This window comes from Pelophylax lessonae (genome assembly GCF_965119305.1).
Source record: "Pelophylax lessonae genome assembly, chromosome: 1".
NCBI lineage: Eukaryota > Metazoa > Chordata > Amphibia > Anura > Ranidae > Pelophylax > Pelophylax lessonae.
The window spans coordinates 547,566,362-547,594,300 of record NC_138768.1 but is presented as its reverse complement, the minus strand read 5'-3'; the positions used below and the strand labels follow the sequence as shown (position 1 = coordinate 547,594,300).

The window sequence follows — 27,939 nt, the reverse complement described above, 5'->3', positions numbered from 1 at the left end:
GCTTAGTGCTTCTTGGGTCTTCCGTCATCAGGCGTCAGTGACGCAGATGTGCAAGGCAGCTGCTTGGTCGTCAGTGCACACTTTCACACACCTCTTTGGGGGTGTAATGTTTTTCAGGTGGGCGCCAGTTGTTTTGATTGAGCTCCTGTTTACCTGGTTGGCTACGGTTTAGCCTTGGGAATTTTTTTTTGCTGTTCCCACCCCTCATGTATGACACTGCTTTGGGACATCCCAATTGTCAAGAAGATCAGGAGCTGTGTTCATCAATGAACGAAAGAACGCCGCCTCCTCGACCAATGGCATGGGTTCGCCTTTCGGCCAATCAGGAAGCTGGTCTCGGATGCAATGATTGTGCGGGCCGCAGGTTCCCCACCCCTGCCTCACGTATTCTCAGCGAGCAGTGGGTACGATGTATGGCTGGTTTAAATTTGGAGCCATTTTCTGCTGCATGGACCGAGTGCCTTCGTGTCTGTGCAGCCTCTGTTTCCTGGATCATTTTGTGCGGATGCTGGCTCCATGCTTCTCACAAGCTCTGCAGTCCCCAAACACCTAGTTATCCTCAGGAAATGTTTGATCTTCTTGTTACCTTCATTGACATGGTTACTTTGGTTGGTAACCCTTCCTACTCCACGGGTTTTGTGAATACCCTTGGTGGATTCTTCCTTACAAAGGAAAAGCTCATGAATCTCTATGCCCATGTTCAGATTCTTCAGCCCAAGAACCAACAAAACTGTCTTTTCGGATTCAGGGTTCTGGGCCTAATGGAAGTGTCCTTTGAGGCAGTCCCATATGACCAGTTTCTCTCCAGACTGTTTCAACTCAACAATCTGGTGGCATGAAATAGGAAGTCTCAATCTTTGGACCTACACATGGAGGGGTCACAAGGTAAGCCCTGAAGTTAGTGAAGTCATTTCCTGTCTCTGCTGGAAGGTCATAACAAGCCAGCTGGTCAGGCTGTGGTGGAGTTGTGGACTCTTTCTTGACCCAAGGGACTTGGTTGGAAGTTTGTCTCCTGTTCAACATTCTGGAGATCAGAGTGTTTCACTTATGGTTTCATCTGACCAGAATTTAGTCAAGAAATGCCACAGAAGCGGCTTACATTAGCGTCCCAACCTCATCGGCACTAGGGACCGGTCTCACAGAAGACCTACCCCTCAACGAACGGGAGGGGGGGAGGGAATTGTTTTGGGGGTGCAGCCTGTCATCTGGGGAAGGGGGTGTTGGGTGTCACCTCGAGGGAGTGTAAATCCTGGGTAGAGAACAATTCCACATGATGTGAACTCACTCGAAGTCTTGCGATGTGAGCGGGAGCATCTGTCAAGCTGTGGCAGACTAAATGGGGACGGAGCGCTGTCAGGTACAGTAGGTGGGACAGTTGGGCACCATGCCCAGTGTTTCCACAGCTGCGGGCACTGTGAAGGGTAGTGGGCCCCCCCCGGTACTTGGAAGATGGCAGTGCAGGTTGTACTGGCTTACTCGCCAACTGCGCGGCCCAACCCCAGCAGGCCACGAGCTGGCACCAGTCCGTGTCCTGGGGGTTGAAGACCTCTGGCTTAAATCATCCACTTGGGGGAGCAAGATGTCTCGTAGCTGAAATAGAGGAAGATCAGGTCCTGTCTTAAGTGCAACATCATGTACTAACCCTGTCTGCGGTCTGCATTTCAGGAGTGGAAAATTGTCAGGTAGACTTCTTCAGTCGTCAAAATTTGGACTCCAGTCTCTTCACCCACAAGTGTTTCAAGACTTCTGTTGAACCTGGGGAAAGCCAGATGTGGACCTCCTGGCTTTCAGGTTCAACAATAAACTGCAAAGGTTTCTATCTAGTCCAGGAATCCCGTGGCCCTCTCAGTGTCTGTATTGGTCACTCTGTGGGAAGGGTATGGCCTGTTCAATGCATTTCCTCTTCTGATATTCCTTCCTCGTTTGCTACACGGAATAGAAGCAAAGGGAATTCTTGTGAGCCTTTATCACACCCAGGAGGACATGGTTCTCGAAGCTTGTCAGACATTTCTAAATCATCCTGATTTTCTATCTTAGGGGCTAGTTTTACCACCCTTCTTCAGTTGTTGAATTTAAAGCGGTGTTAAACCCAAAAGCACACATTTATTATAATGCAGCTTACCATTTCTTAGATGTGATGACATATGCCATAGTTGTAGCATAGTTTTTTCTTTTTATGCTTTTTTTCATTTTAACCTGGCGATCCTGCCAATAAGGCTGGTGTTTTTCAACAGAACAAACTGTCCTGCAAAAGTAGCAGTTAGAGGGTTGAGTCAAACCATTTAACACTGATGTGTGCTTACAATGGTCAGCTTTTATGTATTTATGTAAAACCTTTATCCCAAAAGGAAAAAACTGTAACCATAACTGCTTACAAAGTGTTAGTTGGAGTTTGGCTTCAATTTGTTTAGTGTCTCTAAATCTGCTAGTACATTGAACACTCCTCCCCCCCATAAAAATCTTTGTTGGTGTACATTACAGGGCACTAGCCCTGCCCCTCTGTTTCTTACCGTTGTTTGCTGGAAGTGGGAGGGGTCTACACAGGACTGTCCTAACAGCTTTGCTATGAAGGGTACAGAATAACCCTAAAATACCATCCTGTGTCCTGTAATGTACTACAAGAAGAGGTGTGTGTTTTTTTTTTTTTTTTTTTTAAAGTAAGACAAAAATCCTATTATAGAAAAAGAAAACCACACATTTATTCCCCACTACATAAAAAAAACTGACAGATCTGCTTATAAAATACAGCACACAGATTCAAGGTACCCCCAAATTTAACCAGCATTCAGATCTACTCCAGGGATCCTTAACCCCTACTTGGCGACCAGGGATTGTATAATTTGGCTCTTGCATATTTACACAGTTTTTTTTTTTTAAACTTGTTTTTTACTAATTTCAATACAGATAACAATACAAACATACAATTACCAAAGGGAACCAACCACTACATACATTCAACAATTCATAACCCAACCCCAAAGAAAAAAAAAAGAAAGAAAAAAAAATTATAGTGATATATAAAAGTATACATTTTTTAATATATATTTCACTTTTATCTCCCCTTTCCTTTTCCTTCCTTCCCTTCTAGGTACTAAAGCATAACTTTATCCTTTTCCTTCTCTTCCTCCCATTTTCCAAATCTATATACCTTCAGCCCGTGTAGGCCAATAGCCCCCCACACTCTACTACTCTTCAAGGATTTCCCAATTCTTCTGATACTGTAGATAAACTACCGACCCAACATCCCCAAACCTCATTAAACTTTTCCAAAAATTTTCATTGAAATTATATATTACTCACGCATGCCATGGGTATATGTGTAATTACACCCCAAAATAGATTCTGCTGCTTCTCCTGAGTATAGGGATACCACATATGTGAGACTTTTTGGGAGCCTAGCTGTGTACGAGACCCCAAAAACCAATCACCACCTTCAGAATTTTAAAGGGCGTAAATTGCTCATTTCACTTTCTCACTACCTATCACGGTTTCAGAGGCCCTGAAATGTCAAGATAGTACAATACCCCCCCCCCCCAATGACCCCATTATGCAAAGTAGAAGCCTCTCAGCAAATCGCTTGGGGTATGTTGAGTCCATGGAATATTTTATATTTTGCCACAAGTTTCTGGATAATTATTTATTTTTTACACAAAGTTGTCACTAAATTATATATTGCTCACACATGCCATGGGTATATGTGAAATGACACCCAAAAATACATTCTGCTGCTTCTCCTGAGTACAGGGATATCCCATGTGTGAGACTTTTTGGCAGTCTAGCTGCGTACAGGACCCTGAAAACCAATCGCTGCCTTCAGGCTTTCCAAGGGCGTAAATTCACTCCTCGCTACCTATCACATTTTCGGAGGCCAATAATTTTCCTGAAACTTGTTGCAAAATATTCCATGGACTCACCATGCCTCTCAGCAAATAGCTTGAAGTGTCTACTTTGCAAAATTGGGTCATTTGAGGGGGGTTGTGCTATTTTGAAATTTCTGGGCCTTGAAACTGTGATAGGTAGTGAGGAAGAAAAATAAGCAATTTACGCCGTTCGAAAACCTCAAGGTGGTGATTGGTTTTTGGGGTTCCGTACACAGCTAGGCTCCCAAAAAGTCTCACACATGTGGTATCCCTGTACTCAGGAGAAGCAGCAGAATGTATTTTGGGGTGTCATGTCACATATACCCATGGCATGCCTGGGGCTGAAATGGTTTACGTGGGGCCAAATTTTGTGGAGCCGGTCATATTCAGGGTCACCCCGAGAACTACAGAGTTCGTTGTCTCTTAAGTGCATGAACTGAAGGATTTGCTCGTATCTTGTCTTGGCCATGGAAGCAGAGAACACACACATATGGTGAATTGGGTCAGTGGACCAATATGACCGCAACTGACTCCTTTTAGTAATGCCCATGTTGAGGGATAGGCCCAGAAAGGTCCTAAACTCAGAAACCGTTATAGGTTTCCATCTGAATTCTTTGGCAAGGGACAAATTTGGGTTTGTGGCGATGACTTGATTAGCATATAAATTGCTTTGGTCCACAATAAATCTGTTCAGATCTTCCGTGAAAAACAGCTCGTAAAAATCAAGGGAAGTAAAACTGGCTGTTTCCACCTGAATTCCGGGATGGCTAGTGAATGGGGGGAAATACGGGCGCTGCAGAATCTGTGGGCTGCCAATCAGGATTTGCCAGTGCATCAGGTAGGACACTATGGGCTCTACGGGCCTGCCTTCGAATTCTCGGTGGCTGCGGGCCACTACTTGTGCTAGCCACTGCACCAGCTTGAACTGCACTTATGGGACTCGTCACGTCACCAAGTGAAACTGCAGTTCTGGTTTGTCTACGACCATGATGTACTAGGCCGTTGGTGCTTGCCAGTTCACCAGAAGGTTGAGCGGCACTAATACCGACACTCTGCTCTATACAAGAACCCTGTGATTGTTGCACCTCAGCAACTCTAGAACGGGGTCGGTATGCCTGACCTTAGCAGGGACAACTCCGTCGTCAGAGCTATCTGTCAGGGTGCTGCTTCTCTCTACAGGTTTGAATACTGACCCTGATTCTGCCAGTAAGGCTTCCCCACCGCTCTCATCTGACATGGTCAGTATCCTGTAGGCCTCTTCACTAGTGTACCTCCGTTTGGACATTTTGGCCAATAAATAAACCTATTTGGGACAGAAACTAACAGTCGCTAATGCTAAATGAAGTCACAAGTCACACTATTACAGTAATCAGCAAAACCGCTATATACTGTATATAGTGTGCACTGACAGGGAGTGAAAGGGTTAACTGAGGGGTGATCAGGGGGCTAAATGTGCCTATCTGAGGTGGTGTATATGTAGTGATTGGTGTACTCACGGTTAGATGCTCTCTCCTCTCAAGCTGGAACTGAAAAGGGCTCCACTAGGGGAGAGAGAGCATAATTTCCTGTGCCTGTGTTTACAAAGCACAGGCACAGGATGGTCTGCCCTTGGTCAGAACCAATCGCCAGGACCAGGCCAAAAATCATTGGCCTGGATCTGATGACTGATCGGTTCTGTAACAAATCAGACCATTGCGGGGACGGAGGGCACGGCACGCCCCTGAGCCACGCTCGCGACCGGCGTAGACCTACGTCGGTTCGCTCAGGAGGGGCTGCCTGCCGCAGTAAAACTGCGGCGGGCAGTCCGGGAACTAATTAAGTTGCAAATGCTTTTCGGCTGACATACTTCTGCCAAAAATGCAAAAACCACATCTGTTCCCTGGAAGTCACCTGGGGAAAAAGGACTTCTACTTCACAAAATACAACTTAAACATACTACTTTTACAGCTGCTACCTTTTCTCACCGAAAGGTGTACTTTTGCTTCTCCCAGGCATCCTCCTGGAGCTGCTTTTCAGTCGCTGACTTTGACAGCATGGTTGTTAAAACTGAGGTCCTAAAGGAGAGGGCCTCTTAGTACCATAAAGAGATGGTTTTCTGCCATGTTCATTCTTTTCAGAAAACTATAAAGCTTGTAGGAGTTGTAGTTGCGTGACAAATCTATTTTCTAAAATGGTAGAATAGTTGAATAGAAGGTTGGTGTGGGGTTACCTTGGAGTGTTTTCTTGAAGAGAGATTAAAATGTCTCTCTATCCATCTATAGTGGAGGGGTGTGGTGTCCCATAGAGAAGAAGGCAGGTTTCTGGATAGTAAGCCTCAAACTGCAGTGAATAAATTATGGTTTTATGTACAGGATTCAAAACAGGTGTTAGAAAAATTGAAGGAGAATTCATCCTGGTGAGTTTGAACATTCTGTACGTCTATCCCTTTTAAGACCTATTTTTGCATGTTAAGGAGCCATGTCATGCTCCTGCAGACGCTGCCTACAGCTATCTGTAAGCCCATTGGGGCTTTCTGTTTGGAAGCTGTAGGAAGTGTGGAACTACCGTTTTTCCCCGGGGTCTTATAAGATAAAATAAGCCTGGGTCTTATATTCATTTTGCCATCAAAAGACACAGTAGGGCTTATTTTCGGGGTATGTCTTATCTGTAATGTGCTGTCTTCTCTTCCCTCCCTGCCTGTCAGGAATCCCATGTGAACCTAGTTTAGTGTATGTAAAATTATAGAATCCATTTTATTAGTGTTTTATATAATATCCATTGTGTGCTTTTGTAATCGAATAGTGCGAAATACCTTTGTTACATCGGCGCTCCGCTGATTCCCCGCCCTGCTGTCCTTCTCCTCTCATAGCTGTCAGAGGTGCCGAGTATTAAATTAGAATAGTGTTAAATACCTTTGTTACATCGCCGCTCAGCTAATCTCCCACTGCTCCTCCTTCTCTTCTCCCCCCGCTGGGGGTCACAGAAGCTCCGAGCGGCGATGTAACAAAGGTATTTCACGCTATTAGATTACAAAAGCACACACTGGACATTATATAAAACACTAATAAAGTGGATGCTAAGATTTTACATACACTAAACTAGGGCTTATGTTCGGGGTAGGGCTTATATTGCAGCCCTTCCCGAAAATAACAGTAGGTCTTATTTTTGGGGAAACATGGTATGAGAACGTTAATCAGCATCCTTGCAGTTCGTTGAGAACAACAAGCCTTCTGCTGCGGTGGAAAACTCAATAATTCCCAGGTTCCTATGAAAAAGGGAAGTCCTGCACAACTGCAGTGTTTTTAGATTGTGGCAGTGGGTGCAGGGAGAATTATCAAAAGCAAAGCAAGGTGTGATGATGAACCCAGCATGTGCATATGCATGTATACATCTAGGATGATGCGAGGAAACTATAATTTGATGGCATGAAAAATGTTTTTCCCCCTCTTGCAAAGTTACAAAGAAAGGACTCTTTATGTATGAGAAATACATATGTCGCATATATGAGGTATAGGGCTAGTGCACAAAACACTGCATGTGCAGAGGTTAAAAGAAAAGGCAGAGTGATCTAAGCCTATTTTATTACAGACAACAAATTTCTTGTATCTGCGACGACCCTGTGTACGTTGACCAAGTTGTACTTTTGGAGTTGGAAGGAATGGTGTCTAATTACTGCAGGATGAAGACTCTGGAAATATGATTACCTGTCACGTGACCCTGGTTTAGTAGATGACAATATACACTTGTGAAGGGATGTATAGCTATGTTCATGTAGGAATATAAGGATAGTGCAAGAGCCAAAGTATAGATAAAAATAGAAGGAAGAAAGCCTAAAAATAAAATTAATACAGCCTTCACATCTAAGAATTGGCGAGCTTCAATATAATAAATGTATGCTTTTGGGTTAATACCGCTTTAAGTATTGTTTTTTTATATATTTATTTACAGTTCGAGTTAAAAACTTGTTATCTTGTTCCTTAGGATTTAATGAATGTGTAATAAACTATAACAATTATTTTCTGATAGTGTGTTGTTGCCACTGTTGCTTTTGGTATGGGCATCAATAAGCCGGACATTCGCCAAGTTATCCACTATGGAGCCCCTAAAGAAATGGAATCCTACTATCAGGAGATTGGAAGAGCTGGAAGAGATGGGCTGCCGAGCAGATGCAATGTTTTGTGGGCTCCCACAGACATGAATTTTAACAGGTAAATATATAATTGCTGAGACAGTAGTCGGGAGAATATTTTGTCTGGGTAGAAAGAATTATTATTATCGGCTGGGTTGGAAGGACTTGGACAGACATTGAAATGTACAGCCTAGGCCTTGGATGTAAGAAGTACAGGGATTGATTTGCAGGCTAACACAGGTCACCCTGCCTGCACTTCAGTTCTGCTATTGTCACTTAGTCAGGTTCACTACCAAGACACCTCAAGGGTTCAAAAAATGTTTTCTAAAAATAATAAAAAAACAATCCTCCTCACTGTCTGGAAAAATATATACATGTCCAACTCCCTCTGAAATGGCCAATAACTCCGAAAGAAAACAGTTAAAAAAAAAAAAAGTAAAAACAATTGCCTACTCTCAAAGAATCCAACAAGGCTTCATTAGAGGTGAATAGGGTGACATTGTGCAAAAATGTGTTCCCTATAGGCCACATGTTTATAATTATTCCTGGCAATGAGGTTTTTTCTTGAACGGTCATACATTGATCTATATTAGGCCAGTTTCGCAGAGACTGACCAAATTTTCAACCATGTATGGCCGTTCCCACTCGACAGAAATTGTTCCAAGGAATTTTGGAAAATTTTTGGCAATCAGCAGCTGCAGCCAATTTAGATTTTTTCCTTAATTTTTTTTTCTCTGCTAAAAGAGGAAATGGTTGTCACTGAAGACAGGAAAGGCAAACACAGCAATAAAAACTTGAGAAATATTTTTTATTTTTTCTTAGTCTACTAAAAAAATTGCTTTTGGTTCAGCCTCCATCCCCAAAGAATAGATTTCCCAACACTTTCTGTCCCTCTGACCTCTGTCAACAGGGCAGGTAAAATAGTCTCAACTGGGATACTCCTCAGTAAGCACCTGGGATATAGAACCTGGATCCAGTAGGATGATTATTTCTTGATAATTGAAACACATTCTTATTTCAAAAAAAATTTCTTAGTTTTTCTTAGATTTTTTGGCTAGCAATTAATAGAATAAATTGATGCAATTTCTGACTTTCCTTTTACTATCTTGTGCAATTACCCTTTATGTTTTCTGCTATACTTGGAGTATCTTTTTAATTATATATTTTTTTTTCAAGGCACATGCTGAGTGAGATCCAAAATAAACATTTTCGAGAGTACAAACTGAAAATGCTAGCAAAGATGGAAAAATATCTTCTTTCAAATAATTGCAGACGCAAGTATGATTCCATACTGATTTGAATTTTATTTTTCAAATAATATTGAATTTAACAGGAGATACTGCATATTCAGAATGCTTTTCAGACCACTTGCTTTGTGAGAACCTATATGAAACAAGCATGCATGCTAATCTGATTTGAATTATTAATAGTAGTTCAGGTAATGTTATGTATCACATCAGTTTACCCCTATTGACTAGGGTCAAAATCAACCTTAAAGTAGTGGTCCAGTCTAATACTAACTATGATTAAACCTGCTCCCTCCCCCATTCTAAGACCTATACCAATTACAATGTAAAGTACATTTGTCAAACACAAGGCCTGCGGGCCGAATCCGGTCTTCCAAGCCATTTCATGTGGCCCTCACACCCAGGGTTTTTTTTTTTTTTTTTCAGCTGTAACGCGACGGAACTCCGGTTTCACCATCTCTGGCTCTCGCCCTCTGCTTTTTGTTCACTACTGTCACTTGTAAACATAGAAGCCTTCTGTGTTTACAAGGACAGCTTTCCTCTTGTCGACTCTCACAAATCCCTGCCTGCCCTGCACTCACGGCCGGGACAAGGGTGAAAGGCAAGTTCAGTGTGGGATGGGGCATCACGTGGTACGCTGCACTGTGATCCCCTACTTTACCCGGGTGCACAGATGCTGACCAGTGATCTGCCTGCACGTGAGAGAGAGGCGGAACTGAGGAAGCTTTTGGGAAGGGGGGGAGGGATGAAGGTTGTAGTGGAGGATGGGGTAGAATGGTGCAGAGCGGAGGAGAGGTGGAAGTGAGATTCGGGACAGCCTGTAAAGATAGCTGAACTCTACACTCTGTACGTAGTGCACCCCTAATCCCTGTACTTGGTGCACCCTTGAACTCTCCACTATGTACATAGTGCATCCCGGAACTCCACATATAACACACGTCTGGTGTTAATTGCCCCTTTAAGAGCCTTCCACTGTTTGTGCAATTTAGCCACTCCCACCTTTCAATACAGTTAAGTAGGGAGTTACGCCACTTATTCTCTGAGAAAAAAGCCCTGGACAAATTTATATAGTCTTACAGATACAACCCTTACCTTTTGAAACAACCCATTAAATTTAAAATGGAAATGAAAGGCAAAACATTTGTGTATAAATATAAAAAATATAAATACTATTTTCTATTTCTTTGAGGGTGGAGAAACCGCTGTACACTACAAGAACAGTACGCTGATCTTCCAAGATCAGGCTGTTCTCCCAGTGCAGCCAGAAAACTGACCACACCTGTGTTTCCATGTCTAACGTGGTTATTTGAAATAGGAAAGCAGGGGAACTGGCAGGAACACAAGGTATTTTACACACACAGAAGGAAATGCAAATAGAAACGGATACTTTACACAAGCACGTGATACAACGGACACAAATCAGGAATATGAAATGTTGGGGTAACATGTATGTATCGCAACTACTTAAGCCTCGTATACACGATCAGATTATCGGATGGATTTTCTTTAGTTTTTTGTTGCATGCTAGTCTCATATCAAAAGTGAAGAGGTTACTTTTTTTGCCCTGCAACCGACTGCCCTGAGACCGACTGTGCTCTGCAACTGACTGCGACCGACGTGCTCTGCGACTGACTGACCGGGAGGACTGGTGAGTATCTTAGCGACTGGTGAGTATCTTAGCGACTGGTAAGTACCCCAGGTTTAGTACCAGGGGAGATAGAGGTAGTGTAGGTAAGGAATAGCAGGTCGTTTCTAATTATCCCCATAGAGTAGAGGGTAATAATGTCCGATAGGATTGGGGATGCCACTCAGTGCACTTCTTGCTGCATGTATGCATTCCTTGATGAACCAATCGATGGCGAATACTGCTGTGCAAGATGTGTGCAACTTGTTTCTCTGGAAGCCCAGATCCTGGATCTAGAAAACATAGTGGCAACACTGCGTAGCATCAACAACCTGCAAAGGAGCTTGGACATTATCCATCAGGCGCTGGTAGGGGCCAGCATAGAGGTGGGAGGAGTAGAGGAGAAGCAGACATCAGATGTAGGCAGTTGGGTGACCGTTAGGAAGGGTAGAGGGATGTGTCCCAGGGAGGCCAGTCCTGAGTTGGTACACCCTAACAAATTTGCCAAGTTGCAGGTTGAGGGGGATATCAGCTCAGGATTGGCGTCTGCAGGAAGAAGGGGGGGCCGAGACTCAGGGAAGGTTAGACAGGTTGTGGTAGTGGAGGACTCAATCATCAAGAGGACAGAGAGGACAATCTGTCGAAAAGATCGTGGTAGCCGGACAGTATGTTGTTTACCGGGTGCACGAGTTCGGCACATCGTGGATCGCGTAGACAGATTATTGAGCGGGGCTGGGGATGACCCAGCGGTCATGGTGCATGTGGGCTTTTCAGGATTTCAGGGACTTGGGGAATAGATTGAGGAATAGGACCTCCAAGGTGGTTTTCTCTGAAATACTGCCGGTACCTCCAGCCACACAGGAGAGGCAGAAGGAGATTAGGGAACTTAAGAAGTGGCTGAGAAATTGGTGTAGGAAGGAGGAGTTTGGGTTCCTGGAGAACTGGGCTGACTTCTCAGTCGGCTACCGGCTCTTTAGTAAGGATGGGCTGCACCTTAATGGGGATGGTACAGCTCTTTTGGGGAGAAAGATGGCCACCAAGTTGGAGGGGCTTTTAAACTAGGAGACAGGGGGGAGGGTTCAGAAGTAGAGTCAGTCAGGAGGGAGCAAAGGACAGAAGGCAGTAGTAGAGTCAGCAGCGACAGCAGTTCCATAACGTCAATTGGGGGGTCTGTGCGGAAAAATCCTCAGACCAAACAGGAATAAAAATAATCACCATTCACCATCCACTTCCACAAAACTAAGAGGGGTATATGCAAATGCCAGGAGCCTAGCTAATAAAATGAATGAGTTGGAAATGTTAGTACATGAGGAGGACATAGACCTTGTGGGAATAACGGAAACTTGGTTCGACCCCTCACATGTCTGGCTGGCCAATATCCAAGGGTATTCGGTGTACTGAAAGGACAGGGTAGGAAAAAGAGGTGGAGGGGTATGGCTCTATGTCAAGAATAATGTAAGGGTGATAGAGAGGAGTGATATTATGGAAGGGATGAGTATCGAGTTAGAATCTGTGTGGGTAGAACTCCATAGGGACGAAGAAAAGGGAAAAGTAATTGTGGGGGTTTGCTATAGGCCACCCAACCAAAGGGAGGAGGTAGAGCTGGAATTTATATCACTGTTGGGTAAAGTGGCAAAACTGGGATCAGTCATCATATTAGGGGACTTCAATTATCCCGACATTGACTGGGAAGAGGGGACTACACACTCACAGAAGGCCCGTCTATTCATGAAAACCTTACAGGACAACTACATGTCTCAGTTGGTGGATTCTCCTACTAGAGAAAATGCAGTCCTGGATCTATTGATCACTAATGACCCAGACCTAATCTCGGAGGTAGGAGTCCGGGACAACCTGGGCTCTAGCGATCACAGGATGCTCTCACATTTAGCGTAAATAACAATATAACAAGGCAAGAGGGGAACATAAGAACCCTAAATTTCAGAAGGGAAAATTTTCCCAAATTGTGCTCAATGATGGAAAGGGTAAACTGGGACCAAACCCTGGGAACACTGACCACAGAGGAAAAATGGGAATGCTTTAGGAACATATTAAACAAATGCATCTTGCAGTGCATTCCTATGGGAAATAAATTTAGACGAGACAAAGCCAAACCTGGCTGGCTAAACCGTAATGTTAAAAAACTTATTAGGGGAAAAAAATGGCCTTCAAGAAATATAAATCAGAGGGCACAGTATCGGCTTTCGAGCAATACAAGGAGGCAAATAAGAAAAGTAAATACAAAATCAAAATGGCTAAAATCAAATAGCCAAATAGCAGAGGATAGTAAAAAGAACCCAAAGAAATTCTTTAAATATATCAACAGCAAAAAAACTAGGGCAGAGCATATTGCACACATAATTAACGATGATGGGAGGATGGTTACAGAGGACACTGAAAAAGCAACCATGCTGAATGCTTTTTTCTCGTCAGTCTTTACACAGGAAAAAGAGGGGTACACTGACTACGACTATATGGTTAGTAGTAATACACAATGTATTCATAAACAGCATTGAGGACGGGATCAGTAGTTCTATATCAGTTTTTGCAGATGACAGAAAATTGGGCAGGGCAATAACTACACAGCATGAGGCAGATACCCTACAGAATGACCTGGACAAAATAACAGAGTGGGCAACGACATGGCAAATGAGGTTTAATGTGGAGAAGTGTAAAGTTTTGCACTTGGGGACTAAAAACATAAAAGCACAATACACTTTAGGGGGGAACCTTTGGGGGAATCAAAAATAGAGAAAGATCTGGGAGTCTTGGTAGAGGATAGACTAGGCAATAGCATGCAATGTCAAGCGGCAGCTGCCAAAGCCGGCAGAATATTAGCATGCATAAAGAAAGGGATGTATTCCAGAGAAGATAATCCTTCCACTTTACAAAACTCTGGTCCGACCACATCTGGAGTATTCTGTCCAGTTCTGGTCACCAGTCCTCAGGAGGGATGTGTTGGAGCAGGAGAGAGTCCAGAGAAGGGCAACTAAACTAATTAGGGGATTGGAGGACCTTAATTATGAAGAGCCTGAGAGGGGACATGATAGCAATTTATAAATATCTCAATGGTGATCTCAGCATAGAAAAAAGCTATTCAGTCGAAAGGATTGCATGAGGACTCAAGGGCATACAATGCGATTAGAGGAGAAGCGTTTTAACCTCAGGCAACGTGGGGGGTTCTTTACTGTTAGGGCTACAAGATTGTGGAATTCTCTACCACAAGAGGTGGTTTCTGCGGTAAGTATGGTGGCTTTCAAAAGACTCTTAGACGTACATCTTAAGGAGAAGAACATTTAGGGGTATGAGAGATGATTGCGGCCACACACAACTACACAGGTTGAACTGGATGGACTATTGTCTTTATTCAACCTCTATGTAACTTTCATACGAAAATTCTTGTATGGCACAATTCAACTTCAGAAGTGATGTAATGTGTTGAAATGTTTTGTATGCTTTCGATTCCGAGCATGTGTAGTCTTGCTCTTACGAGTTTTTGGACGAAAACTATACTAATTAAACGAAAATCGGATGTGTTCATGTACAATAAAAATTTTATAGCCTGCCCATCCAGTTTTTATCGTATGAAAATTTGTAATCTGCTGTCGAAAGCACCATACTAAAGATCCAAAAATTGGCAGATCTTTTGACAAAATTTTACTTCTGGTTTTCAGATCGTGTGTACGGGCCTTAACCACTTAACGACCGCCCAACGACTATCTACGTCGGCAGTTTAAACCTAAATACTGGTGTTATGGCAGCAGATAGCTGCCATAACCCTGGTATTTTTTTAAACTGCGGGCAGTCGGCTTTCCCAGATGGGTGATCCCAGCGGCGGATTTGCCGTGGGATCACCCTTCCGGGGCGGTGGAAGAGGTGCCCCCCTCCTGCCGCATCCCAGTACTTTTCCCTGCTTACCGGACCCGCCGGCAGCAGGGAAAACGATCCGGTCCCGGATCCTCACAGACAGGATGTCGAGTGAGGGCAAGCTTGCCCTCGCTTGACTCTATGGTCTTGGAGGACCAGAGCGATGGCAAACTTCGTTGCCTAGCAACCTGTTTAAAGGCCCCATTTTTTGTTCATTTTTTTTTTTTTCATTTTTTTTTTTTTTTTTTCATCTTTTAGTGTACTTGTGAGATCTGAGGACTTTTTGACTCCAGATCTCACAAAAAAGAGGTTCTGTGGCGCCTATTTCTATTACAAGGAATGTTTACATTCCTTGCAATAGGAATAAAAATGATCAACATTTAAAAAAAAAAAAACGGTGTAAAAATAATAAATAAAATAAATAGTAAAAAAAAAAATAATTAAAGCGCCCTGTCCCCGTTAGCTCGCGCGCAGAAGCGAACGCATATGGAAACCCCGCCCACATATGTAAACGGTGTTCAAACCACACATGTGAGGTATCGCCGCGATCGTTAGAGCGAGAGAAATAATTTAAGCCCTAGACCTCCTCTGTAACTCTAAGATGGTAACCTATAGAAATTTTTAAACTGTCGCCTATGGGATTTTTAGGTACTAAAGTTTGTCGCCATTCCGTGAGCGTTCGCAATTTTGAAGCATGACATGTTTGGTATCTATTTACTCAGCGTAACATTATCTTTCACATTATGGAAAAAAAATTGGGCTAACTTTACTGGATTTTTATTTTTTAATCAAAAAAAGTGAATTTTTTCCAAAAGAATTGCGTTTGGAAGACCGCTGCGCAAATACGGTGTGATAAAAAATATTGCAATAATCTCCATTTTATTCTCTAGAGTCTCTGAAAAAATATATATAATGTTTGGGGGTTTTACGTAGTTTTCTAGCAAAAAAAAAAAAAATTATTTTAACTTGTAAACACCAAGTGTGAAAAACAGGCCTGGGGCTTAAGTGGTTAAGTATATCGGGGTGGATTATAACTTTTTTTTTTTTCCAGGATAGATAAATGTTGGTAAATGTAATGGATATTTGTTTTATTATGAAAGGGAAATTTGCCCAAAATATAAAAAATATCATTCTTTTTTAAAGTTCAGCTGCACGTTTTTGTTCTATTACCATGATCCACCACCAAAAAACCTGCATAATACATTTTCCTACAATTGCGGTGATACCACATGTGTGGTTTTTTTTTTTTTTTTTTAAACACAACTTTTTTTTTTTTCTTACCAAACACACTGACCCGAACACTGTCACTAATGCTGCTATTACCTGCCACTAACCCAAACACTGACACACTTCTACTAACACTAACTGACACTAGTAAATGATCACTGTCATAGCCATTCACAGACTATCACAGTGATCATGTGATCAGGACCTGGTTCTCCTGGGGCCCAATCGTTAGTAGGAGACCCAGGGTTGTCACCAACAGCTTGTTCTCAGTACTGGGAGCTCACGATTCCATCACAAAGTAACACACGAGATATAAACCCATTTGCTGGATGCCACATCTTAAAACTTGCGACCACTTTTTGCAGACTTCATTCATACAGGAACTTCTGTCAGCACTGCAGGGACACAGCAGGATCTGACTGCCAAATGGACAGTTTGTCCCAGTGACTTCATTAGTCAGAAAAGCCACTGATTTGGAGGAAGCCACAGGCATAAGAGGGACTCACAATTCAGGTGAATTTTTTTTAAGGTACCCTTAAGGTGTTACTAAGCCCAGAACCTGCATTCACTATATCTGGTCTCCCACAGTTCACAAAACATGGAAATGTAATTTATTTTAGTAAATCTAAAATGATAAATACCTTTTCTCATCAGCAGTATATAGCAGCCTTGTGACTTGTATATGTTCCTAATAAATCTTGGAGGTGGAGTTTTCATTCTCCCCTGATCCTCTGTCTGGACTGTGCTGATTGGCCCTGTGCTGATCACATGCACTCTCCCAAGAAAAAAAAACTCTCTAGCAATACACACCAAACTGAGCATGTACAGCCCGTCCCCTGGCTCTGTAAATATCAGGTTCTTTTTTGGAGACCATGAAAGAAAAGGAGGATCAGAGAGACAGGATCAAACGGCCTTTATACACAATGCAAATGATTAACCCCTTAGGTTCCACAGTGAGTATAACAAGCATGCTTTACTGCATATACAGACAGATTTTACTGTTGTGGGTTTAGTAACACTTTAAGCTCTTCACCTGGTTAAAAAAGTTATCTATATGCAAAGTTCAGCTGCCTTAACAACCAATTATTTTTCTCTAGTCACATAAGTGAAAAATGAAATCAAATGGTTCATTATGTATTTTGCGCAATCGATTGCGAGTATGGTTTCTAAGTTGAACAGAATCTGTTTTAAAGTGTGTATTCTAATCTAAAGAGAGATAACAAATTTGATTGCATGTGTCATTGTTGACACATTTATTAACAAATTCAGTATCCTGAAATGTTAAAGAAACCATTTACCTAAATATGGTAGCATAGATACCAATTCTAAATTATTTTCAGTAATAACTGGAGGCTCTAGAAGTAGCTGTTGCCTTTTTTTTTTTTTTTATTTGAGTGATATGATAGACTGAAAGATATATAAATTAAAAAACATTATTTTATAAAGTTCACTTTGGTTTTGAGTGACACCTCTTTATAGTTATCACACGTACACCTGCTTGCCTTTCATTGAGAATGACATCACTGTCTGTGAATTAAACAAAGCTGAATAATTGCGTCCCATAAGAACAAATTAATGAAGATGGTTTTAGCCCATTGTTGTGCTCATTCAATTTAACGTGTAAATTCTTGTTCTTTTTTATTTACCTCACATTGTTCCCTTGTGTAGGATCATCTTGTCTCATTTTGAAGACAAACAGCTCCGCAAGGTCTCCTCTGGTATCATGGGAACTGAAAAATGTTGTGATAACTGCAAGACCAGGTAAAAGCTCTCTCCCGAGAATTAATGCCCGGACAGTTATATATTTATATATTTTTACTTTTTAAAGCAATGCAAACTGTGTGTAGCATAAGCCTGGTACCACCATGGTTCCTGTAATACTTGATTTGTAGTACTTCTGTTGTTGGTCTGAAAACTACACTTAAACGTTTATATTTTTGGCTTTTCTTTTAGGTTGCCCTTTTCCAGTTTTAATAAATATTTCTTTTTCGTTCATTGATGGACACAGCTCCTAATATTCTTAACCATTGTGTTATATATACTGCCCCCTACAGGAGTAGGACGCTAGGCAGAAAAAAGTCTGACTATGCCTATGGGCAGTCCCAGGGGATATACTCCCTCTCTCTGCTATTAGGTAATCAGTTTTTTTCTGCCTAGTCAGGACCTAGTTCCTTGCTGGGATCTCTAGGTCAGCCATGACATAGCCCCACTGGACTGGCCTGTGAGTTAAACTCCTCGCGAGGTCGCACACGACCTTGTCTCGGCCCGAGTCGCCGCGTTCTTCTTAGCCTACAGCCCCCCCATTTCGATGGCCTGTCTGGTTCCTGGTATGGTGAGTAGCTGTTCCTCCCTCCCCAGTTTATTAGTGGCTCGGCTCTCTGTTTCGACAGTGGTCCTTCGGCGTGTGTTTTGGCTCAAATGCTGGTCTGCGGACCAGACTTCTAAAAAGGCCTTGACTGATCTTCCCGTTTACGGAGATTGCCTGTTTGGTGCTACCATGGATGACATCATTAAAGGTCTGACAGGGGGAAAAGTATCCTTCTTCCAAAGGCTACTAAGGGCAAGGACCCTCGTCGTTGACGTGGGCCCTCCTTCCCGGCTCATACGTTTTTTTTCGACACTCAGGGTTGACTGACAAGGGATCGAAAGCCCTTCAGGGCCTCCTCTGGAGGATCCAAGCAAACTTAGCCTGGCAAGTCTAAAGCGGGCTTCTCCAGACCCGAGGACAAGAACCCTTCAGCTTGAAGGTGCACCCTCACCCTTATCTGGGGTGGGGGCGTCTTTGCTGGCTCCCGGACCCGTGGACTTCCCCGGGACAAGACAAGTGGGTCCACAAAGTCATATTGTCCGGCTACAAGATCGGGTTTCATTGTTCCCCTCCGGAAAGGTTCTTTCCTTCCAACGTGCGACTGTCCCTGGTCCACTTACAGGCTCTCTTTGGGGCAGTTTTCAAGGGGTGATTGTCCCGGTTCCGATTTCGGAACATTTTTAGGGATTTTACTCAAGCCTGTTTACAGTCTCCAGAAAGGAAGGCAAGGTGCGTCCAATCCTGAACTTCTTGTGCAGGTGCAGAAGTTTAGAATGGAGTCTGTTTGCATGGTAGTGGCTTCCCTCCATCAGGGGAATTTTCTTGCCTCCATGGACATCAAGGATGCTTACCTTCACATTCCAAGCAGCGCATGTGTCGGTCACCTGCGATTCCTCCGCTTTGCCATGGGAGAGGAGCATTATCAGTTTGTGGCATTACCCTTTGGTCTTGCCTCTGCTCCTCGGGTCTTGGCCCCGGTGCTAGCATTGTTACATCAGTGGGGGATTGCAGTACTGGGCTACTTGGATGACTTTCTTTTGTGAGCAGAGTCTCCTACTGTGGTGGTGGAAAACCTGGAGATCTCCATACAGACCCTGAGCAAGTTCAGCTGGATTCTGAATCTTCAGATGTCTGCCTTGGTTCCTTCCATGAAAGTAGACTATCTGGGTCTGACTCTGGACTCGGCCTTAGCCAGAGTACGCCTTCCTTTAGACAAACTCCAGAAACTGCAGGCTGCAATTCGCCTCCTGCTGTCCAGCAGGTGGTCATTCCTCCGGACTTGCATGCGAGTGCTGGGCCTGATGGTGTCTACCTTCGAGGTGGACCCGTTTGCACGGTTCCATACGAGGACCCTGCAACGGAGATTCTGATCAAATGGGACAAGACTCCGCAGTCTCTGGACAACCAAATCCAGCTGAGCCAGGGTGCAAAAGGGTCCCTGATCTGGTGGCTTCGTTCAGTGGCGCTCCAGCAGGGCAAATCCTTCCTCCCCTTGTTTTGGACGGTGGTCACCACAGATGCCAGCGTGGGGGGGGGGGCATCCTCGACATAAATTCTGCTCAGGAGGTCTGAACCCTGGAAGAGTCTAGACTACCAATCAATATCCTGGAGCTCCGTGCGATCAGACTGTGCCTTGAACATTGGACGAATCCTCTCCAAGGATGTCCAATGCGCATTCAATCAGACAACGCCACAGTCGTGGCTTATGTTAATCACCAAGGGGGCACAAGAAGTGTCCTGGTGGCTCTGGAGGTAGACAGCATTCTCAGGTGGGCAGAACGTTTGTTCCAGCCCTTTCCGCTGTACACATTCCCGGAGTGGAAAACTGGCAGGCTGATTACCTCAGTCAGTAGGGGTTGGACCAGGGGAAATGGTCTCTTCTTCCGGAGGTGTTATTTAAGTTGTGTCTCTGGTATGGCATCCCAGAGGTGGATCTGTTGGTTTCTGGGCTCAACAGAAAGGTGCAGAGGTTCATGGCACGGTCATAGAATCCTCTGGCGGACGCCACAGTGGTGCTGGTGGCCCCGTGGGGTCAGTATCATCTGATTTACGCCTTCCCTCGTCTCAAGCTTCTGCCAAGACTTCTACGCAGGATCAGGGCAGAAGGGATTCCAGTCATCTTGGTGGCCCTGAACTGGCCTCGCCGGGCTTGGTACGCCGATCTGGTGCGGATAGTCGTCGTCGTTCCTTGGAAGCTTTCTCTTAGGGAGTATCTCCTGTCCCAAGGGCCAATCTTCCACCCTGCTTTACAGTTGCTGGCTTTGACGGCTTGGCTGTTGAAAGCCAGGTACTGAAGGATAAGGGTTGTCTGAATCAGTGATTCCAACGCTGTTGAAAGCTAGGATATCTACTTCTAGAAAGATCATCGAACGTACGTGGAAGACGTACATCACGTGGTGTGAGTCCCTTGGGGTTCATCCTTGCTCCTTCTCGGTGGCTTGGATCTTGACCTTCCTTGACGGGGGTTGAACAGAAATTGGCCTTGAGTACCATCAAAGGCCAGATTTAGGCTTTAGTGGTCTTCTTTCAATGACCCTTGGCCACACTCTCCCTGGTGCTTACTTACCTTTAGGGTGTTCGCCATTTGGTTCATCCAGTGCGGTCTCCGTTACCGCCTTGGGACCTCAATTTGGTGCTTTCATTCCTCCAGAAGTTTACCTTTGAGAAGCTTCAGGAGATTCCCTTGTTTACGCTGTCTCAGAAGGTGGGAATGAAGACATTGTGTTGACTGGCGGTGTTATCCTGTCGTTCACCTTACTTAGTGGTTCACATAGATAAGGTGATTCTTCGCTCCTGTCCGTCATTCCTTCCAAAGGTTGTCTCAGATTTCTATTTGAAATCCTTGCATGCCTTGGATGTAGTTCGGGCAATTAGGGTGTACCTGGCAGCTATGGAGTTTCTTAGAAAGTCAAACTCGCGATTTGTGCTTACGGATAGGTCTCGGACAGGGTTGGCTGCTTCCTCTGCGACCATTCCCAGATGGATCAGAGAGACGGTGATTCAGGGTTATTCCATTAGGTGTCAGGTTCCCCCTTTCCCTATCAAGGCGCACTCTACTTTGGCGCTCAGTGCCTCCTCGGCCTTCCATCATTAGGCATCAGTGACGCAGGTTTGCAAGGCGACCACCTGGTCATCGGTGCACACTTCGAAAAAGTTTTGTAAAGTGGATGTGTTGGCATCTGCGGATGATTCTTTTGGCTGCAAGGTTTTGCAGGCTGCTGTTTAGAGGACTTGGTCCTCTTTGAGGGTGTATTGTTTTTTTTTTTCAGATGCGCTCCAGTTGTTTTGGTTAAGCCCCTGTTGCCTGGCTGGCTACTGTTTAGCCTTGGAAATTTTTTGCTGTTCCCACCCCTCACGTTTAACACGGCTTTGGGACGTCCCAATGGTTAGGAATATCAGGAGCTGTGTCCGCCAATGACCGAAAGAGAAAATGGGATTTTTGACTTACCATTTCTCTGATGTTCATTGACAGACACAGCAACCACCCCTCTGTGGAGTTGTATTTTCTCTGACACTGCTTGTAACGAAACGGAGTACCTATAGCAGAGAGAGGGAGTATACCCCCCCCCCCCGAACTGCTCATAGACGTAGCCAGACTTTTTTTCTGCCTAGTGTCCTACTCTTGTAGGGGGCAGTATAACCCAATGGTTAAGAATATCCAAAGCTGTGTCCGTCAATGAACATCAGAGAAATGGATTTTACGGTAAGTCAAAAATCTTGCAGCCCCTAATCTGGTCGATCACTATGGGCAGGTTTTACATACGTGCCAGCTGCTTACAAATGCATAAAGCAACACATAACCGCACAATAAACCTCTTGCCGAAAAGACACAACTTGCAACTAAAATCATTAAGCAAAGCGCATTTGTGATCACGCTCAGTTTATATTGGTGCCCGAAAGTGTGATATTTTTCTCTTGATTATTATACTCCTATTGTGCTGTAAATCGAAAGCAACGTTTTTCAGTAAAACTCAAAAGGACAAATATCCTAGGTGATAATATGGAAGTTCACTTATTTTCGCATTTGAGGCTCAGACTTTCAAACAGTGCACATGATTTGTACAAAAAATGAGTGACTATTTTGGATACTTAAAACAATAATCGCAAAATTACTTTTGCTAGTTTTCTGAAAACTGAACATTTGTCAGCTTTGTGTATATTAATTTGGGGTTATTGCAACACATGTAACAACATTTTATTGCATCAGATAAACTTCAACCTACTTTTTAGTGAGTACTGCTTAATGTACATATTTAGGTGCTTAGGACAGCAGACCGTCTCTCTAACGTAAATGATCTGGGAATTGGGTAGATGGCACTGGAACCTACGGCTAGAATTGGGTGATACTCTTATATGTAAATTACTGTGTGGGTCGGCCCATACACCTAATATCATATACAAAACCAAGAAGAAAAAGATGGGGCTTTTCAGGCCAGTTGGGAGAAGGAGGACCAAAAATTACAACAGATATTTATTAATACATATTAAAAAAAAAAAACATGTACAATTGGGACAAAAAAAGAGGGTCCCATATGATAAATACAAACAAGTAAAAAACACAGTGCAGAAATACATTCCCTGGACTGGGAATGCCGATACTTAATGCAGATGTTGATGCAAGTCTCAGATGACACACGGTCTAGGGGTCCCAGCAAGCCAATGCATTTCGCATAGGGCTTCGTCAGGGCCAGAGAGACCATACAAGACCAGTATTTCTGCAATCACATATATGTACCAAAAACAAAAAACTATTCACTAAGCGAAAAAACATAATATGACATCACATAATATAGGTATTATATATATTTTTTCACCACAGTATGTAGTTTAATACATATACAAATATTCAAGACGTGGCTGATACTGACCCCACTGCATGCAACGACAGGAATGGCAGGATAAACATAGGATCCCTATATCAAGATGAGAGGTCCAGATATAATTTCCAAGAACATAGATTATTTTTAGATTATTCCTCAGAGGTGCATATATATCTCCTTTCACTAGTACCTTCTTAGATTAAATACTTGTCCTATTTATATCGATCAGGGTGCACGGTAGCTGTAGATGAAATATATATTTTTAGTATAACATGGAACTGTATATATACAGAGTGACAAAAATCCATATGCCTATTATTATAACATAGGGTACTAGGACTATAAAGATACCCACTTCATTAATTTTATAGCGGGCTGTAATGGCCTTGTAAGGTGCACATCCGAGTATTCTTTGCTTATATGTCTGATGGTGCCAGAAGGGAAGATATAGTTTATACTGGAAGGATGGGAGATAATATTAAATCTACTGAGGAAAATGGCCCCTCTTACAGATTAAGAATGTCGAAATATAAATGTACAACCCTCATTCTATTGTAAAGGGCCACCCTTGTAAGTTACATACCTCAATATAGTCCCATATAGGATTGAGGCAGGAGGTTCTGAGGCATGCTGTACAATCAAAGACAGCGCAGATCCATGGCTGGAACCCTCATCGATGGAGAAGGCCTATGGGGGTATAGTAGAGGTAGTCTGAATGCGGCACTATTCCATACTGAAGAGATTTTGTCCTCAATAGTTCCTATATTAAACATGATCAGCCCATACTTCAAAGATCGTAGTCCTCTGCGTAGCCTGCCCAAAGATACTGGCACAATGGTGGAGTACATCCTTGTTTGGCGCCAGTCCGGCGCGTCAGGGTGTATTACTTCCGGGTCCGGCGGAGATGAGTCATCCTCCAGTTGGAAATGCCGTCTTAGCGTCAACGATTAAATCCCGGAAGTGATATCATGGTTGCTTTCCATGGCCGCTAACCACCCGATGCACATGCGCCACAGCTGTAAGGGACGCTGTACTACATAGACATGTCTAGTCTAATAATGGGGCATGGATAGGTAATCATGGTTATAGCGTAGGCAAGGGAGGAAGCAAACCAGGGGGCAAGATAGCCCAGCAATCCAGCCAGCCACAATGAAGGAATCCATCATTGCAATATATAAAAACATAAGGGGCGATAATAGAGAGGGGAAGAATAAATAATGCAGGTATGAACTAGGAAGAGGGTGAGAAAAAGAAAAAAAAAAAGAAAAAGAGAACAGAAAAATAAAAAGGAAAAAAAAGAGAAACAAGGCATAAACTAAAAAATGTTCTAATTAGTAAAGAATGTTTAATGGAAAATTTTAATAGGTATTAATATTATTTTATTTAAAACTGTTGTAATTTTTGGTCCTCCTCCCATCTGGCCTGAAAAGCCCCATCTTTTTCTTCTTGGTTTTGTGGGTGATACTCTTGTTTTCAAATAGTTGTCATGGTTATGTTAATATGATTCCTGTGGAGCATCTGATTGAAAGGTAGGTTGCTTCTGCAAACCGAGGGGGTCACCATTACAACCTTAGGTTGTTTAGGCAAAACTGATCCAGGGTTTGAAGTGCCACACCATAAGGCTATACTCAGAAAGAAGTTTCATTTGGTGTAGTATCCAATGATTTCAGCGGCCCAAAATTGCCACTTCATCAGGGTTAAAAAAATGTAGTTAACAGCCTCAAAATCCAGGGGTATCCGGTGATTTAGCTGGTGTTTGCACACTGCAATACAATATCATGCAGACGCTGGTTTGAGAAAAAAAGGAAAGGAATGTAATTTTATTTCCATAACTTTTCCATAACTAGCAATTACTGTAAATGATACAGATGTATCTTTTTTTTGGTAGTTCATTAATTAAATCTTTGCAAAGTTTCAATGCTAGATTGGCTTTGGCTATTTTTTGGAGCCCTTCTTATCTGCTCACTTTGACTGTGCCACATTAGAGAATCTCAGGCAAAAAATGCCAGATGAATGCTGCTTGTTCCATGAAACCTGAACTATGCTAATGCATTTTGCAATCATTTTCATTCGTACTTTTATACTTTTCATCTAATTTTCAGATGGTGAGCTTTTCTTATTCTTCTCTTTCTGTGTTTTATTTCATTTACAGATTGAGCATTTTTTTTATATTTAGACACAATTGAGCATCTTCTAGGAGATGAATGCACCTTGCACCAGGCAGATGCATTTTCTCTTATGTCCTCTGACAGACGCAGCTCTCCATAGTTTCCTCACCAATGGGTAGTGCGCCACCTACAGGAGTAGACTAGGCAGTGAAACTTTTTAGAAACTTGACATTACCCCAGACACACCGTGCTCCCTAACCAGTTTTCTGGCTGCCTAGTTGAGGAGTAGGACCTAGGTTCCCTGCTGGGACTGCGGTCTCAGTTTTTATTTTCTTTTGAAAATGTTTCTGTTTATTTCTCTTTACTCACTATCGCTAGCTAGTGTCAGGGGAATCCTCCTGGTGAACTACAAGCGACAGCTGGGCTTGGGTTTCGCACTGGATAATCTAGATCGTTATGGTCTCCCAGCCTGGCCAACGAGCGTGAGCAGGTTGTGGTCTGCCCAGGCCTCGCCACGACAGAGCCCCGACGGATAGGGTTGAGCCTGCGAGCAGACGCTTTGCCAGGACGCATCAACCTGGATCGCCCTGAGTTGCCCCTTTCTGGCTGGCAGCACCCCCACTCAGGGTGGTAGGCGAACTGTTTTGGAGCAAAGCCCCTCGGTCAATTGTATGGTGAGTGATGCAGCGCCCCCTTGTCCCTGGGACAGATTTCTGTGGGGGTGATGTGGGCCCACTCCTGGGGATAGCAGAGCTGTGTCCCTCTGAAAGATCCCCCAGGCCTGTCAGGACAGGTCCTGCCCTCCCTGCTCCCGCTGCGGGTGCTATAGCAGCGTCTAACGCCTGGAGGGGGGGTGTAAAGATGTTACCTTGTCCTGGGGGTCCCCTGTAGTGGATCCCCCGCGGTGGCCTCACTCCCTGGGCTCCTGAACGCTTGGCACCGTTTTCGGCCGCCATTTTGGGTGTGGGCATCAGGCTGCATCAGTTTAAGGGCAGCAGCCATTTTCCTTGCCTTGCTGAGTGTTTGGCGCCATTTTCTGGTGCCATCTTAAGTGTGGGCAGCAGCCATTTTCTCTGTGCTTTCCTTTACTTTTCTAAGGCACCATGTTATTGTAGTTAAGGGGGTTCGGCCCCTAGTGACGTTTGGTCAATTCCTCCCAGAAGTTTCACTTGCAGAAGACAGCTTGTAGAGCGGTGGCTGCTCCAGGTTCTGGCACAGTAAGGGGGTTTTTAGTCCTTGGGCATTACTCGGACACACTTGGTTCCTATCAGGATACCTGTTAGCTTTAAGGGGGACTCCGGCGGTGTAGCGTGCGGGCCGCAATCGCAATTTAAAGGGCCGGTGTACTTTTTTTTTTTTTCTGCCTTGCGGAAAATGGAGCCCCAAGGTGAAAATTTCCCCTCTGATCTTATTTGTGCATCCGGACTTCCTGGATCGCCTTCTTTAGTGTCTCTGTCTGCAGCCATAGAAACTCTGACGTCCAAAGTATATCTTGTAATGAAACAAGTTGCTATCCAAAAAGATCCAAGAGCCTGATGTGGACAGACAATGCCCTCCCTGAGGGATCCCTGTCCTCAGTCAGACGGCGAGGAGGAGGAGGAGTCCTCAGCTGCAGCACGGGAATGCTCTTTGGTGGAAGCACTGGTTCGATCAGTCAGGGAGACTTTGCATATAGACGATGAGCCCACACAGTCAGGAAAGCAGGTTGTCTTCGGCTCCCGCAAAGCACAGAAGTCGGGTCAGGTTTTTCCTTGCCCCGAGGAATTTCACAATACCGTGAATGAGCAATGGCGGCGCATTAAGTACATGCTGGTGTTGCCTAAGCGTTTTCAACGCTGTTACCATTTTGCAGACTTTCCAATCGCTGGACAGTGTCACCTAGAGTGGACCACACTGTGTCATGGTTGAATAAGTCAACGGTGGTACCCGTGGATGACTCCCCGGTGTTTAAGGTCCCGGTGGACAGGCGCATGGAGGCGCTTTCCCGCCTCCTGCACTTGGTGGCGGGCTTGCTCCTCAAAGCCGTGTTCGCCTCCGTCCTGGTTTCTCAGATGGTTACGGAATGGATAAAGGGCTCACGGACCCGATGGTCCAGGCCATGGTTATATCTGTGCGATGCGGCCCTGGATGAGGCTACTCTGGTCGCTAGATTATCGGCGGTGGGGATCGAGCTGGTTGGCAGACCAGGCTTCTAAGAAGGCCTTGATCTTCCCTTCTTGGGTGAACGCCTTTTTGGTGACTCCTTGGATGAGTTAATCAAGGGTCTTACAGGGGGTAAGAGTACTCTTCTCCCCCAATCCGCAAAAGGTAAGGCACCTCGTGGTAAGTGGGGACCTTCCCTCAAGACTCACCGGGGGACTTTTTCGTGCCTTAGGGGCGCAGGAAAAGGGTAAACCATTCAGAGCCTCCGGTGGAAACAAGAAGGTCTGGTCGGGTAAGCCTAAGGCCGGGCAGTCCGGTGCAACAGACATGTCGTCCTCTGCATGAAGGGACACGCTCACCCAGTTCAGGGGTGGACAAGTGGGTTCACAAATTAATTCATACAGGGTACAAGATCGAATTTCGGTCTCGCCCAGCAGACAGGTTCTTTCCATCAAATCTCCATCTGTCTCTGTATCGTTTAACGGATCACAAGGGGGCAGTGCAAGTTCTTCTTGCACAGGGAGTTATTGTCCCGGTTCCTCAGCGGGACAGGTTTCGAGGTTTCTACTCAAACCTGTAAATGGTGCCCAGGAAGGAGGGCAAGGTGCGTCCAATTCTGGACCTCAAG

General features: G+C 44.1%; 1 protein-coding gene across 1 annotated transcript in view; it reads left to right on the top strand.

Annotated features, from left to right (window-relative positions):
• The window catches only part of WRN (WRN RecQ like helicase), a 248,339-nt gene that overhangs the window by 139,312 nt on the left and 81,088 nt on the right, over window positions 1-27,939 (top strand). Inside the window, exons 19-21 of the mRNA XM_082247844.1 lie at window positions 7,866-8,047; window positions 9,145-9,246; window positions 17,602-17,694. Of these exons, the coding sequence (XP_082103970.1) occupies window positions 7,866-8,047; window positions 9,145-9,246; window positions 17,602-17,694 (377 nt within the window). The remainder of the gene's footprint in view (window positions 1-7,865; window positions 8,048-9,144; window positions 9,247-17,601; window positions 17,695-27,939) is intronic.